General features: G+C 45.8%; 1 protein-coding gene across 23 annotated transcripts in view; it reads left to right on the forward strand.

Moving 5' to 3' along the window:
• Nucleotides 1-15,974, forward strand: part of PPP1R12B (protein phosphatase 1 regulatory subunit 12B) — a 205,930-nt gene that overhangs the window by 158,918 nt on the left and 31,038 nt on the right. Inside the window, exons 20-21 of one of the 23 annotated variants that reach the window (XR_011434254.1) lie at nucleotides 10,270-10,348; nucleotides 10,851-13,087. The exons of 20 other annotated variants lie outside the window; for them this stretch is intronic. Coding sequence is in view for 1 of the 3 variants with exons in the window: in XM_001494988.7 (XP_001495038.2) it covers nucleotides 2,895-2,996 (102 nt within the window). In the remaining 2 variants the exon portion in view is untranslated. Of the gene's footprint in view, nucleotides 1-2,221; nucleotides 2,997-10,269; nucleotides 10,349-10,850; nucleotides 13,088-15,974 lie in introns of those variants that run through there. 2 more of the 23 variants (XR_002805100.2, XM_001494988.7) reach the window with 2 other exon arrangements.

Genomic DNA, 15,974 nt, shown 5'->3' on the forward strand with positions numbered 1-15,974 from the left:
TTCTCCGTGCTGGTTGTCTGAGCAGAAATCCCATCTGGTTAAGCTTCATCTGAGTTGTAATGTGAATGCCCTAGGTCAGCATGTTATAATTTGTGATAGGCCAGCGTGGAGAAAATTGTGGATTGTTTTAATCTCTGGATCCTCACTTGGGAATGGCGCTGGAAATGTGGTGTGCTACTTGAAAAGAGATTATCTAGTGACTGAGAGGCACAGACGGTGACCAAGGATACTTGCATTCGGTGTTTATTTTCACTGAAATGTGGACACTCATGTTCACAGAGGAGTTAATGTCTTTTGAGTAAAAAAGAGAAGAATAAATGCTTCTTGGCCAAGCTGGAGAAAAATTAAATATATAAAAGAGCAAATGAACAACAGGAAGGGCTTAGATTTAACTTTCTGGAGCATTTCTCTCTGTCCCTGGAGCTCTGACATGTTCCTGTGAGTGTCTTGAGTACCCAGAATCTCCTTGAAGCATTTGGATTGATCCGTCTTTTCAGGCCCTCTCAGACACTTCCCCTTAGTCGGCGCTGACTCCTCAGGCAGGTGTATTTTGCTCTCCTCTCTGTCGCTGTGTGTCTGTCGCCACGTCCTGTAGTGGTTCCGGAACTTCAGTTCCCTCATCTGTAAGATGAGGGTAATGGACTTCTCAGCACGATTGAGAGGATCAGGGACAGGATGTGTGTTACAGCACTTCACCAAGTCTAAAGGAGTGCCATTGTTAGTACTGCCTGGAAGGACACAAAAGATGGAAGTGAAAAGAGACAGGGGTGACAGTTGGGAGCAATCAGCAGGCTTTTCCCATTCCCTCTTCAGTTGCCAATGAGTAATGAAATCCCTCTATAAACTTTACAGAAACAGATCAGAAGCTGGCTGATCAGAATTGCTGCTGCGTCTCTAAGGATAGTCACCTGGTGACTTTCCTTCTGGATGTTGATGAAATGTTCCTGCCTGCTCCTCCTCTACCAGTCACGCTTGCTGTGGGAACGTTACTACTGAGGCTTACATCCGTCTTTCCTTTCTAAGTGACGAGGTCTCAGAGGAGAAACTCACTCTTTTCAGGTGGCATTAACTATTTAAGCAGGTGTAAGGTGCATAGATCTGAATTCCCAAGACAACTCGCCTTTTAGACACAGCGTAATTCTGGTTTGTGGTGGAATTGGTCAGGCTTCCTAAGAAGTTTTTTATTTTGGGAATGAACCAGGACCCCTTTATAAACTCTGTTCACCTGTATTCTTCAGACCAACCCCCAAGTAGCTGATCATTTCCCTTGGTGTAGTTTCACAAAATGGGTCCTAAGAGTAAAGAGCCTATCAAGACACTTAGAGGGCGGAGAGTGGCGAACTGGGAGGGTCTGGAGGAAGAAGTGTGTGGAAGAGCGGGCAGGTTAGAGCTTCCAGGAGCCCAGAGAGAACTGAGTTGTTGCCTTGGGATAAACCCTTTGGCTTAGAAGCCTGTGGCGTAGAAATGTTGGATAGGGTGGTAGTGACAGCAGAGTGAAAAAGATTAAATTTGAGATGTTTCGAGGCCAAATCCAGAATCCTTCAACACCAAGCAAATAAATTCCTTTCTTCTTACCTCCTACTCAGGCCTGTCATCCTGTGCCTCCCCTGCCGTCTCTCTTTTCTCTCTTCATTTCCAACCCTCTTTCTTTCCCTCACCTGTACCCCCTTTTGCATCTTGGTCTTCCCTGATTGTGGCATTTTGGAAACCCTGGTGTGCCGTGTACGTACGGACTCAGCCGGGAAGGTCTCTGGTGTGCAGAGAGCCTGCTTTGCAGTGGCCAGAGCCGCACTTTGCGGGGCTTCCTCAGGGCAGCAGGAATGACGTGTCATTTTACTGGACGCGTCCAGCCTGAAGGTGCTTTGACAGATGGTCTGTCTGGGCTTTGTTAGTTACGAGATCCAGGAGTTGAAAAATCCCCCTTCTCGTATTTGGAGGAGTGTTCAGGAAAAACAGCCTCCGAGCCTCAGGCTGTCTGACGGAGGCGGTGGGTCCCGGGAGCTTGGTGGGTCTTGCTCCTGAGCGCGCCCCCGAAGAGCCTCCCTTCATTGCTGGAAGCTGCAGGCTTTCCTTTCCTCCTCCAAGTGGCAACCCACATTCTGAGTTGAAAGTGAATCTTTGCCCTTGGCTCCTCTCCAGCATTCCTGGCTCGGCGAATAGGGATTTGGAATGTCAGAAAACAGAGGAGGAGGGAAAAGATGTGTGTGTGACTGTGAGTGTTTATACGTAAGAGCAGCTCCGTCTGGGAGGACTTGGGGAACTTGACTTCCTCAGACTGCTGCTTATAAACTCTTGGTTCCTTATTTATATTTTTTTGACTTTTTAAGTTGTTTAACCTGAATTTATCCCGGAAGTTGCAAACCCCTTCCAGCCCAGTGGAGTCAAGCTAAGGGAAGACAGCATGATTTCCAGAGGATTTATATTTCTTCCCTCTGGATAAAGGACGGTAGTTGTTCACGGGCTCGTCCTCCGGCAGGATCCACGGTCGTCTTTCTTCTGGGACTTACTCTGGTGTCATCAGGAACCTAGACTTGGGTTTTATTGGGGAACAAGTCTCAATACGAGATGTCCTTCGGGAGAATCGAGGACTCGATCTAGGCGTGAGCGGTGTGTCTCGGCACAGTACCCTCCACCGTGAGCCGCAGCCCCGAGCACTGTGGGGAGCTGGGCTGGGGCTCCTGAGGGAACACGCCTCCCAGACGGTCGAACCGTGTGCTGCTGAGAGCTGCAGACTGTAATTTACAGCGTGGCTTTCATCCTTTATTTAGTTCTGTCCAAAGTCGTCTCGCATCGGCTCGAAAGGAGAGATTCTGTGAGGGTCACCCACAGAGGCAGTTGCCCGGCGTTGTGTGAAGAAGCCAGTGGTTGATTGTCTGTCTGCATCCTCAGGAACCATGTCCTCTTTATATACCCGAAGTAAAGAATTCCCTCGGAATAGGAAATCCCAGTCTGACTCTCCCCCTGCGTCTCCCTCCCCGACTGCCAAGACGCTCCGAGTAAGCATCATTTTTTATTTCCTTATGTTCATAGTTGTGTCAGACATGTAGAACGTGTGTGTGTGTGTGTGTGTGTGTATTTATGTATAACCTGGGGAGTCAGGTTTAGAGCAAAGGCATTTCAGAGCATATGGGAATCAGTAGAGGAAAAAACTTTCAAAGGCCCTGTTAGCTTTTCTGCAGGAGGTCGTGGTTCCTGATACCTAACGTCGTCTTAAGTGAAAGCAGACTCCAGTGTGTCAGACTGCGATTTCTGTCTTTTAGCTTTTAACTGTCAGTTGTAAACTACTTAACAGTAAGATTTTAGAGTCCTTGCCACTGTATCTTACGGGTTTTTCTTAATTTCTGTGACTATATTTAGTTGCTCCCTTTCCTGTGTTTTATGGGTCAATATTATGTTTCAAGAGAAAACGCCCCCAAATGGAGGTTTATGTACATCATACTTCAATTACGTGCAAGTTCAGCATGTACACTGGTGTAGGTGTGTGTATGTATATGCCTTCGCTGGTTTTGTGTGTGTCAGTGATACAGAGAGAGAAAAAGCACAATGCGCAGGGAGTCCTGCTCCTCAGTCAGCCCTCAGGAAAGGGTGTGCTTAAGAAGCCAAAGAATTCACTCCTGGCTGTTGACAGCCAGCCGTCTGGAGGTGTTGGTAATGTCCTGGGCAGATCCATTTGAGACTTTTCTTCCTTTTCTCTAGTGAATATTTCTGTTGAAGTGATTTGCGTGTGGGCATTTGCATCTGATTCCGTGTCTTCCTCTGTGGGAAGTGACCAAAGCAAGGAGTGGTACCAGGAGCAAGCGAGGAGAGGCCCTGATGGGCATATTAGGTAGTGGACAAGGAACAGCTCCTTCTTAGGGAACGAGACTGCGCTGTGCTGCGTACGCAGAGGCAGAAGAGGGACGGCCAGCTTCCTTATTTGGGGAGCCGTGGGGAGAAGAGCTGCAAGAAACCCAGAATAGACAACTGTTTCTTTTGAGGGATTTTCTGTCCCTTTTCAGTGTCCTTCTCATGGTGTAAATTACCATGGAGTGGGATTTCTATGTGGCATGTCGCTCCAGGACAGCAGCCAGGGATGTTTAGTGACCAGAATACAAAAAGAATTCTGTTACCAAGCTGTTTCATTCAGAAGTCCCTTTCGTGAGAGGACCGAGAGGGGCTCTGGTGTGTGTGTCACCATCGTGGGTTCTGGGAGAGCCTCTGCAACACGAGGCTGCCGCCTCCCTCCTCTGAGGAGCTGCGGGACGCTCCCCCACAGCTGTTGGGTGTTTGTTGGGGGCTCCCACCTGAGGTCCACGAACTGAGCACTTTTACTTCGCTTCATGTCCCCGTGTCCCCTTCCCTCCTGCCTCAAACTCAGTGTACCTTTTGATGGAAAGAGTCCCGGCTGACATCTGTTCGTCACAGTGACCACCGTTCCCAGAGCAGTGTGAGATGCCTGCTGAGCATCCAACAGAATCTGTTTAGTGACGTCCTCTGTCCCTTCTCTGTTTGAACCATTTAGAGTTAAGTAGGACTTCTTCCCCTCGTCTCAGTCCTAACAGCTGCCATCCACCCTTCCCACCCTCATTGCACGCCCCCCCCCGACTTTTTAGACAGAGGTCACAGTGGGAGAGAATTTGGATTACGGGAAACCAGAACATGGGTGGCTTTCATAAGAGACTGCTTCCCAGTTTAGCGGTCAGTGGCTGTGGATTCCCACAAGAGCGTCAGCTTACTGTAACCAACTTCCAGTGTCCAAATGGGTTGTACTAGAGAGAGTGATTTTCATACATCACTCGTGTTCCGTTATGTCGCTGTGTCTTTAATGTCGGAGAGTGGAAGACATGCAAGACTAATTTGGAGGCTGTTGACACTTGGAACAGGTTATAAAACTAAGATTTACTTCCTGAAGTTCCACTATAGCCCAGTTTCCTCTCCTGTCCTGACCGGTGAGGCTGTACTTTAAAAGTGCTCTGAGCGCTCTTTAACAACTAGTGTGGTGGTGGTGATCTCGTGCTCATATCTTTCCAAGGCCTGGTTGTAACTGGCTCCTACTTAAGACAGACACAGGGACTGACATCTCTACTTCGTAACACAGACATCCTGGGAGGGCAGGGACCGGGGCAGTGTTCTAGACAGTCTAATGCCAATAAAACATGCACGTTATGTCCAGAATACCCCCCAAGTGCCAGGCACTTCACTTTCGTTACCTCCTTTAATCCTCAGCCACCTGAGAGGCAGGGATTGCTGCCCTGTTCTCCGTATCAGGAACCGAGATCCACAGGAGAGAAGTGTGCCCAGCATGGCTCAGCTAGTGGCAGCAGGGTCAGGTCTCTCTGACTCCAGGGCCCTTTCAGCAACACGCTGGAATACATATCAAATGTGTTTGAAGGTTAAGGACATGCTAGGGTCAAAGATGACAGCTAAAAGCTTGGGTGGCTGTGGGAGTGCAATGTTCAGACATGATGAGGACACAGGAAACTTAAGTCTTACGAAGGAGGGCAGCATCTACAGGGAGCCAATGACAGGCTGTACTGGATCTCCCACACCTGATTCTCGGACCCCAGTCAGAGCATATGAGATCACGGACTGCACAGAGCCTGAGACCTTGTGGGCTACAGGGTTTCAGACTTCTCTTAAAGGCAGGAGTGCTTGGGCCTTTGACAGTGAAGACGCCAGGCAGTGTCTGTGCATCTCAGAGTTAAGATCGGAACGGCTCTCTGTCTCCTCACCCAAACTCTCTGACGTGCATGTGCGATTTCTGCGAGAGATTGCACAGGGTAAAGAGGGAACCTCTGGAGCCCACATTCTTCACAATAGAGGCCCGGAACTTTAAGCCAGCATGGGGAAGTTTAGGATTTTTCTCATGTTGTTAAAGGGCCTAAATATTAAATGCTTCATACAAGGAAAATGTCCTCAAAGGGAATTTTAAAATAATGGCTGTTCATGTGGGGAGAATATTTAGGACACTTTGCTCTCGGTCACTTGTTCAGGACGGTGTGGGCAAACTAGACTGCTGCTCCAACAGGTGTTCTTGTGACTTGAGAAAACAAGCAGCAGGATGATTTTTCAGTAACTAGAAAACTGAAACTATCTTATCATGCCTTTACTTCTAAACTCCCCACAGCAGCCGATGCTTCTAATGTTACAGAATTCTCTGTTTCTGTGCTCGGTAAACCTCTGACCCTTTTTAATAGTATAAAAATCGAACACTTGCCTAGAGATTGTGCAACTAACACCCTCCCTGATGAAAAAGCACTTAGATGTGGAAGATCATGTGTCCTCACCAGCTGACATTTTTGTTTACTTTCTCTAGTTTGTATTTCAAAAATGATAAATATTTTTTATTCTATGAACACAATTATACTATTAAACGTGGTTTTAAAAATACCCTCCTCCCTCTCCATAAGGAAGATGTCCATCATCCATCATGGTATCCCTACCCCCCATCCGCCCTCAGATGGCTCTGCTAAGTGCTGTTCCTCTCACATTGCTGTTTTGGTCTCTGTTGACCCTGAATAGTGAAATAATTTTTTTTAAACAATTCTTTTGGCTTTCACACTAGATTCATACTAGTTCAACCTCTCTTTTGTCTCTAAAAATTGGGGAGCTCTCTGAGTAACAGATCTGCTCATCTGATTTCTCACTCAGGGAAAGCAGAACAGCTTCCAGGTTCACTCTCATTCCTAACGGGAGCCACACCAGGTGTTTATTTATGGGAATTTGAAGGCTCAGCCTCTGTCCTCACACTCCGAAGCAACGGTATGAGGTGCTGGGTTCACACAATTAGCAGAAAGGCATTCTTTTGACATAATTTTCCAACATAAGAAAAAGTAGTAATCTGAACTGCAAATTCATTAGACACCTCTAGCTCCTGCTTTTTAATCACTGTGTATAGGATTAAGTCTCAAGTCTGTAAATTCTGTTAACTTAGAAACTAGTCAGTGTAGATGGTTTAGCATTTTTAAATCATGTTAAAAGCAAGAGCCAAGTAATCGTTGGTCAGTATTCTCAAATTATTATTTACTAATTTAACAAAATACTTTTCAATACAGGGCATATCCAAAGATAACAAAATACTAAAGAATGTGCAAATTGTAGTGCTTAGATGATATTTATTATATTGAATGGTCTTGAAGTAAGTGGGTCATCAGCTGAACCCTGGGAATCTTTCAGTTAGACAGATTTTCATTGAATCAGTTGGTATTTATAATAATAGGATTTGACCTGTGTCTGTAAACCAAGGTCCAGTAGCGTTTTCCCATTTAATCTGGATCGCTGCTCCTTCAGGCCTAGCATCAGATGAGCAAAAATACAAAGATTTTATAGAATATTTTTCACCCAGCCATTAATGTAAACAAAGGCAACAATTAGCTAGCTTGCTTTGTTTTGTAACCAGCTGTACAATCTAATCAGAATACATCTGATAGACAGTGGGATGATAACAGGTGGCTCCTTTCCTGAGAGTCGTCCACGTGGCAACGCTGGTTAACAGGCAGCGTGCAGCCTTGGGGGCGTCCATGCCGATGACCCTCTCTGCGCATCCTCTCTGCTCCCCTCTGGCAGCACCAGCAGTCCTTAGTGTGTCTCACCTTGGTATCTCTCATGCTGCATCTGGGCACGCCCAGCCTGGAATCCATTTTTCACTGCACTTTATAATCCGTTGTCATGGAGTGAGAAACATTTGTCTCTGCGAATAATACTAATTAAGGCTGCGATCTGTTAACCATTTTTTCTCTCTCTAATTAAAACCACTAGTGTATGAGAGTCTTGTTTTTTTTCAATTCCACTCAAGAAAAGTCAGTAAGCAGTAATTTTTTAGCCCAAGGAATCTTCCTAAGCAAAAGGAATAAACCTGTAGGAATAAAGGTAGTTAACCCATGTCCTAGTTAACACTAGTTAACCTGTGTTAACCCATGTCTACATAAAGCTGGATGAGGTGGCATCTGAAGTCTTAGTCTGTTGACCAGAGAGACTGGGAGCTTCGACGGCATCACTTCCTTTCCTGGACTCTCCAGGTGACAACACAGAGATGCAAGCCCTGTCCTGCCCTTGGCCCTCTAATTTCCATGCTAGATGATGATCAGGGCAACCTGCCCTGAGTCCTTCCACCGTTAACATTCCATGAGCGTCCGCTCTGCAGCAGTAGGCCCCGTAACGGACACTGGCCTTCAGAGGTGGAAGACACAGTCCCTGCCCTCAAGGAATTGACAGTCCAATTGGGGAGATAAAAGAGAAGATCAAGAAGGAGAATAGGACTGGCCCGTGGTGTAGTGATTACGTTTGCACACTCTGCTTCAGCAGCCCGGGGTTCATGGATTCAGATCCCAGGTGCAGACCTACACACTGCTCATGCAGCCATGCTGTGGCAGGGTCCCACATACAAAATAGAGGAAGATGGGGACAGGTGTTAGCTCAGCAACAATCTTCCTCACCAAAAAAAAAAGAATGACACCAAAGGAGGGAAATTTCTCATAAAGACATATAGGAGCAGGGTGTTTGATGTTTTAGGAGCTCCACTGAGTGGTAAATGAATTAGCCTGATGTTCAAAGAACAGGAGAAGCTGGGTGGGCAAAGACGAAGGAGGCAGTGCATTACAAAGGTGGAAAAAATTTATGAGAAAGTATTGTATTATTCGAGAGCAGCAGATCAGCGTGGCTAGGACGGAAGGTCTATACATTTAGGAGTGTAGCAGGAAGTGGAGCGGGACACAGCACCACGGCCCAGCGTGTGGGCTCAGCATGTCGTTCTGAGGATTTGAGGAGTCAGCCTGTGATGAAGGATTGGGAAGTGGAAGTGAGGTTGCTGTGATCAGAACTGCCTATCAGAGAAGTCTCTCTGGCAGCTATGGACACTGGATTGTAGAGGGAGGGTCTGGGGGCGTGAGGGCAGCTGGCCCTGATGGCAGCGGGAAGTGGTAAGGGACGGGACAGAGAAGCCTTAGAGGGCAGAACTGACAAGACTTGGGATTGACAGAGTGGCGCAGGGGTGAGCCTGGGAGGGACAGAGTCAAGGATGGCCGCAGATCTCTGGTAAGGTGACCCCACAGAAATGGCGTGACGACACTGCGTTGGCGGTTGCAGCAGCTGAAAGGTGTTGGGTGGGAAGTGGTTTCACTTTTGGGTAAGTTGAGTGAGTGGTACTTTCAGAGGAGTATTCAGACAGTGATGCCCAGAAAGCCACTGGTCTGAATTCAACTTGGGAAAATTATGGGCTGAAACGTGGGGTTTATGCTTAAAGCTGTGGGGGCGGTGAGCTTGTCCCAGGGTGGATGTGGCGGCAGGAAAGGGCTGAGACTGGAACCTCAGGGTGACGGCTGCAGGAGCTGTGTGGCTGCTCCCGCGCTTTCTCCCGTCACCACCCCCAGAGTCACACGCAGAGAGACAGTCTCGTAGTCAGCTTCATGTTACAGTAGAAAGCTTCAGTTCTCACAGATCCAGAAATTTAGGAGGTCAGTTTAGGGTCAGTTGAGGGAAGAGTTTAGGGTTCTAGTTTTATTTTCAGTACATAATCAGCTCTGTGACCAGGATTGACTTTTCAAATTTGAACAAGTTCCCCAATTATTCAGCATTGTTTTTTACTTCTCAATCTCATGATATTTCGGTGAGCTGACGATTAATCATAGTCAGAAGACCAAAGGGGAACAACTAGAGTTGGCTTTCATCTGCCATCCCTTCTTTCTCCGCCCTTTTTGGTTTTGTTCTCAACCTGGCTGTTCTGCAGCAGGTGATGGTTATGCACAGCTCGGGTGTGAGTTCTCGTCACAGCCCCAGAGTCAGTGGCCTGCTCTGGTTACACCATGCCGGGAGTTCTCCCAGTGAGATGGTTAAAGACACTAAAAGCATCGTCGTCCATTACGAAAGCAGCATTTTGATATGAGCTGTCACATCTTTGTGTTGATATCCAAAATCAGCTTCACATGGTTGGTTATCTGGGCGAGAGTGTGTCTATCCAGAGAGTGAAATAATGACCTTAAATGTCGGTAGGTTAGAAAGGGTAAGTAGGAATTAGCCTGGATAACCAAAATCTACAAATAATCAGAACCCTTTACCTGAGTGCCAAGGAATTTGTTCAAACTTATTCCTCTTGCAGCCAACCAGCTTGGCAGAGCCAGAGGACCAAAGAGGGACAAGAGAGAGAATGGGAAACAGAAAACTGCAGTAACAACAGCTAATATTTATAGAACGTTTCCTGCACGCCAGGTGCTGACCAAGCACCTACGTTTACTGTCATTGAATGTTCATGATAGCCTTAAACACCAGGTACCATTTCCCTCATTGCACCTATAGGGACACTGAGGCAGAGAGAAGTTCACTGCTTATCCAGGATCATGCAACAAGTAAATGCTGGAGCCAGAGTACTTAACCGGTAAGCCACGTGGCTGACGTGAAACCACCCCATCTCTGTTAGATAGCTCCCGAGTTATTGCTGACGTCCCCGACTGTTGAATCCATTTTGAAAAGAGAGATGGTGATAATAAAACCTTTCTTAAAGGAGGAAAAGCCTCACAGAAAAATTTAGGAAGAGACAAGTCTAAATTAGTAAAAATCAGAATTTTACATCATTTGAAATAGGTATAGTTTTATTATTATTTTTTTCCAAGTAATTTTATTGGGATTATAATGCTTTATAACATTGTGTAATTTAGTTTTATTATTTTTAAGTATCTATGATAAAAGTGCTGCTAAGCAGAAAAGGTCTGCTGTGACCGTGAAGGTTGTGATCTAGAATCACTTTTAGTGAGTGTATTAATTGTGCATAAATATTTACTCTGGAGCCATTTATAAGTGCTCAAAAACAGATCCTTTAAGGTCATTTCTCTTGTTTGGTTTATGCTATTAATTTGCTTTGTAAAATAATTTTTAAACAGCTAGTGCAAAGATATGCTTCAACTCAGGACTGTTAAACAGTAACAAGTTCTGAATTACAAGAGCCTGGACTGCTGAGGTTTCTCTTGTCTGAGGGACCCGTCTCCTGCCAGAGATCAAGCAGACAAACTGCAAATGTGTCTCCTCTCCCAACAGTCTACACTTTAAAATACCCGTTTTGCTCTAAGAACAAAATTTAGCCCCCTAAATCCAAAGAACTCTGTGCATCTGAAGGCTCAGGGTACACGTGGGCTATAAGGGTCCTGTTTGGTGGAAGAATCAGAGAAAGCTTCAGTTCTTTATCCTTCAGAGCTGCCAGGAACACTTCGGGATAACGGGGGCCCTAACAAGGTCCCGACTTGGGCCACATTTCTTACAAGTCACCCGAGAAGGTGTCTTTCTTCATGACCACCCAGCTTGGAGACTCCAGACCGATGTGTCCATGAGGCCTGTTCCTTCCTGGAGCCAGACCAAAATCCTGCATCGGCTTTGGTCTCTGTTCCCTGCATGTGCCAGGCAGTCTAGGGTTTGATCACCTCCTTGCGTTGCTCTCTTCTTGGTTTACGGCTGGGCTTATGTTTCCTCCTAAAGAGTCTTTGAGATCAGAGGGCCGTGTCTTAGGTTCTGTGAACATCCATTTTATTTCTCCAAGTACCACTCACAGAGCTGGGCACACAAAGGAACTTAGCGTAAATACTCACGAGCAAGAACGCTGCTGCCTGATTAAGATGACCTCGCTGCTCCGGTCCCATCTGGCCACCTGGAAGGAGTCAGAGGCCACGCACAGAGAACCCCGCTTCTGAAATGGAGGCCAGCCATAGGTCTTCCCGAGGCAGTCAGATTCCTCTTTATTGCAGCGTGCTGTGTCTGTGGCTCTGAGACACGTGAGTTTGGTTTCTGTGGGGACAGAAAGAGGAAAAGCTAAGAACAAAGCAAGTCCCTGACTTTGTGTGGAACCTACTTGGAAGTAAAAGGTTTTACCTCATGTTGCTTAGTTCCCAAGAATTTATTTCTTCTTGAAATGTGAGGTCTGGAGAGCCTCACTAACCCCTTTGCAAAGGTTGTGATTCACAGCCTCGTCCAAACGAAATTAAAATAACTGCCCTCCAGACAGGCTGCTGGGCAGTGACGTTTACCAGGTCAAACATCCGTCTCTTCCCAGCCTTTGGGCTCGGGAAGCTGGATGCCTAGCAAGTGTGACAGTCAGAGCAACATCTACTGAAGAGCCTTGACACAGTGGTGGGGACACCCAGACGCTGACTTAGAGACTTTAAAGCTTACAGCTTCTGATATGCAGAACCTAACAACATTTTGAGGGGGTGATCAGGCTGCTTCTCTCCTATGTTCACTCAGCCTGTTTTTAGAATCATCTGAATGTATTTCATGGGCTACTGTAGTTTCAGGTGGCTGTGCACACCAGTGTGGACCTAAAACTCTGAGCCATGGGGAAAGTACCAATGTATTTGAAATGTGAGAAATGTGGCCCCTGTGCTAGAGCCACAACTTTTAGAGAGACTCGTTCTTTTTGGTCATTCTCATCATAGATAGTATGCAGCATGTGAGAGGCTAAACAGAGAATATGTCTGAGCCTGCAAGTGTATTTATGCATTATAAGAGTTTATGAATGATCTTGAAATATAAAATGGCTTGCCTTGGATATTTTAGGGAGGCCTTAGTATATTCATATATTTCCTTCTACAATAACTCCATTTTGTGAGTTCCAAAAAATTAGAAATTCTTCAGAAGCTGTGAATATCCATGAAGAAAAGGTACAAGCCTGCATAGAAAACAGAGCTGTAAAATTCCAATAATATTTAGGTAGCATGATCTACAGATACAACAAAAGATGAGTCTGTTTCTATCATTTAATAGACAATGATTTTCTTTCAAATAGTGAGATGTACTAGAATATATGAGGTAACATTTACATCATCTCATTTCTGCATGCAATATTAAACTGATGGGGTATTAAGAGAGTGAATCCTAAGAGTTCTCATTACAGGAGAACATTTCCTTTTTTCTCTTCTTCTTTTTGTTTTATTAATATGAGAAGATGATGTTAACTGAACCTATTGTGGTCATTTCACAATATACATAAATCAAACCATCATGCCGTGCGCCTCACCCTCATACGGTGACATATGTCAATTATTTCTCAATAAAACTGGAAAAAATTGATAGTGTAATTGCAATCTGGCAGTGAGATCTTTCAGAAATATTAAACGGAATGTTGACGTTATTATTTGGTTTTGTTCCGTGTGTATGGTAAACACAAATCAAGGAGTATAATTTGATGAAGTTATATGTAATTAAATCCTTTCAAAAGCTGACCTTTCTTGGAAGTATACTCATGCACACAGACCTGCTCACATGGACGCACGCTTTTCCCAGCATGAGTTGGAGCTGGCAGCATTATTCTGATTCTGCATGTGTGTAATCACCCAAATGCAGCTCATTGGCCTCGTATTATGGCCACTTCCTACTTTGAGGATGTTATAGATAAACTAGACCATGTTTTTTTTAGGGGGGATCCTTGTGGTGGTTGGAACTTCTAAAATGGCTCCCCAAAGATGTCCTGGCCCAATCTCCAGAGTCCATAAATATGATGAGACAATTCTCCCATGATTATGTTATGTGGCACAATTGACCTTAAGATAGGGAGATTTGGGGCCAGCCCTGTGGCTGAGTGGTTAAGTTCGCATGCTCCGCTTCGGTGACCCAGGGTTTTACCGGTTCAGATCCCGGACATGGACATGGCACCACTCGTCAGGCCATGCTGAGGCGGTGTCCCACATAGCACAACCAGAGGCACTCACAGCTAGAATATACAACTGTGTACTGCGGGGCTTTGGGGAGAAGAAGGGAAGAAAAAGATTGGCAACAGATGTTAGCTCGGGTGCCAATCTTTAAAAAAAAAAAAAAAGATAGGAAGATTTTTCCAGGTGGGCCTGATCTGATTACATGAGCCCTTAAAAGCAGGGAGCTTTCTTGGCTGATGACAGACAGGGAAGCCAGAGAAATTTGCATTGTGTAAAGGACTCAGTGTGCTGTCACTGGCTTGAAGATGGGCCATGATGAGCATGAAGAAGGAATGCAGGAGCCTCCAGGAGCAGGGAGCAGCCACCAGTTGAGCCAACAAGGAAAGGGCAGCCTGAGTCCGAGAACCACAGTGGGTGGGTGGATTCTGCCAACAGCCTGAATGGGCCTAAAGGCAGATTCCTCCCGGAGCTCCAGAGGAGTGCCCAGCCAGCAGACACCTGGACCTCTGCCCATCAGGGTCTGAGCAGAGAGCCTGGTAGAGCCGTGCTGGGCCTCTGACCTACAGAACTGTGGGACGGCAAGTGCATGTTTGAAGTCACTGAATTTGTGGTAATTTGTTACAGCAGCAAGAGAAAACTAGTGCAATTAAAAATTTGATGATATTAAGGAAATATTAATTTTTTAGACATGGAAAAAAACACCTAATACAGGCCTCATCGTCGCTGTCCTCTACTTTCAAATCTTTGCATAAATCTTGAAAGTTTTTATTCCATCCCCCACATGTATTTCCAAATTGTGCAGGATCCCCAAATATATTACTGGAATAGTACAGACTCAGAAAGGTCTGTTTCAAAGCTAGAGACCAGTAGACTCTCCTTTCAAGTTTCCCAAGGCCCCCATCTGTTTGGGTTATGAAGCATACTCTTCCCTTAAGGTCGAAGCCTGGAAAACCTTTGTCTCTCTTAGACATATCTAGGAAACCAGAATATTCTCAAACTCAGAAAGTTAGAAAATTATATTAGTTTTCAGTTAACTCAAATGATTAGGTTTGCAGCAGCCCCGAAAATGCGCGAGGTCCTCACTGCAGCCGCACTCGCATCGTTGGCTCGTTCATCAGCAGTCGCTAATCTGAGAACGCGGGAGGGGAAGGCTGGTTCTCTGTAGGCCATCCCAGAATAGCTGAGATTGTTTCCCCTGGCTCAGCTAGTGCACGAGAACATGATGCAAAATGTTCTTTCTGCTTAGTCCCTCTTTAGGGAAAATGTAAATAGGAGATTTTTTCCCATCACTGTGGGGTCAGGCCCTAACTCCAAAGGAACATAAGTTAGACCCGTTTCGGTCCTGGCAGTAGACATGTGATTTGGTCTCCTTCCTTTCCCTTGGGCCCAGCTTTCCAGAGCCACAATTTTATTTTAAACTTGGTCAAAAGAGTTTGGTTTTAATTATATGCCTTCCTGAACTCCCAATAACTTCCAAGTTAAAAGCTTTTGTAGAGATTTTTGTAAGCCAGTCTCTGGTGTTTTGAGAGCCCTACACATTTCACAAATCAAAACCAGCCTGGTTCCTGTCCCTCTCCAGGATTGCCATCTGAATTAATGGTGCCCTTCACTCTGTTCTTTTATGAGAAACAGGGCCCGACCAATGAGACTGTTATGGGAGAATTTCAAGAGGTATGGAAGGAAGGAGCCTGCCTCTTGGTTTTGGAGCACTTTTAAACTATGGTCTATCTGGCTAGTCACTCTTTTTATTTCTACTTTGTGTGTTCATGTTGGTTTCTGAGCAGCTTTTAGTCTCTTCTGCTCCAGAGTTCCATTCACAGTATCTGTTGCCCCAAATTGGGCCACAAAGGCTGTGAAAGTAATCTGTCTCCTTCAGACTCAGCAGCGTCTCATCTTAATGGCCAGGAGTCACTTGTCTTTGATAGAAGGTGGAACAGCAGTCTTCAACGAAACATTTCCAGAAGTTCCTTCTAAGACTTCCTGACTAGAGCACGTGATCCAACACATTTGTGTGTTAACCTGCAGACTGGGTAGAAGACTCATGCCTTTTCTACAGTCTATGATGTCATCACGTCAGATAAGTGGTTCAGACCCTCCGTAAAGAGTAGAGGAAGCGTAACTGTTCTGTTCTTAAAAGAAAGAACGAGCTTGCAGGGGAGGATGGGGCCATTCCCAGAATGTCGGTAAGAGGAGCCCACATTCCTAGCCTCCAAAAGATCATAGCTTTGGCCAGAGTCCCTGAGCCCTCCGTTCTGGGATGTCGCCTTGTTTCCTGCCTGCTAGGCCGACCTCTTGGAATCTTCTCTGGGAGAACCTTCAGATTCCTTTCCCCAGCCTGCGTTCTGCCTCTTTTGGTGTCGCTTCCTG

The sequence above is a fragment of the Equus caballus genome, chromosome 30, assembly GCF_041296265.1.
Source record: "Equus caballus isolate H_3958 breed thoroughbred chromosome 30, TB-T2T, whole genome shotgun sequence".
In the NCBI taxonomy this organism is placed as follows: Eukaryota; Metazoa; Chordata; class Mammalia; order Perissodactyla; family Equidae; genus Equus; species Equus caballus.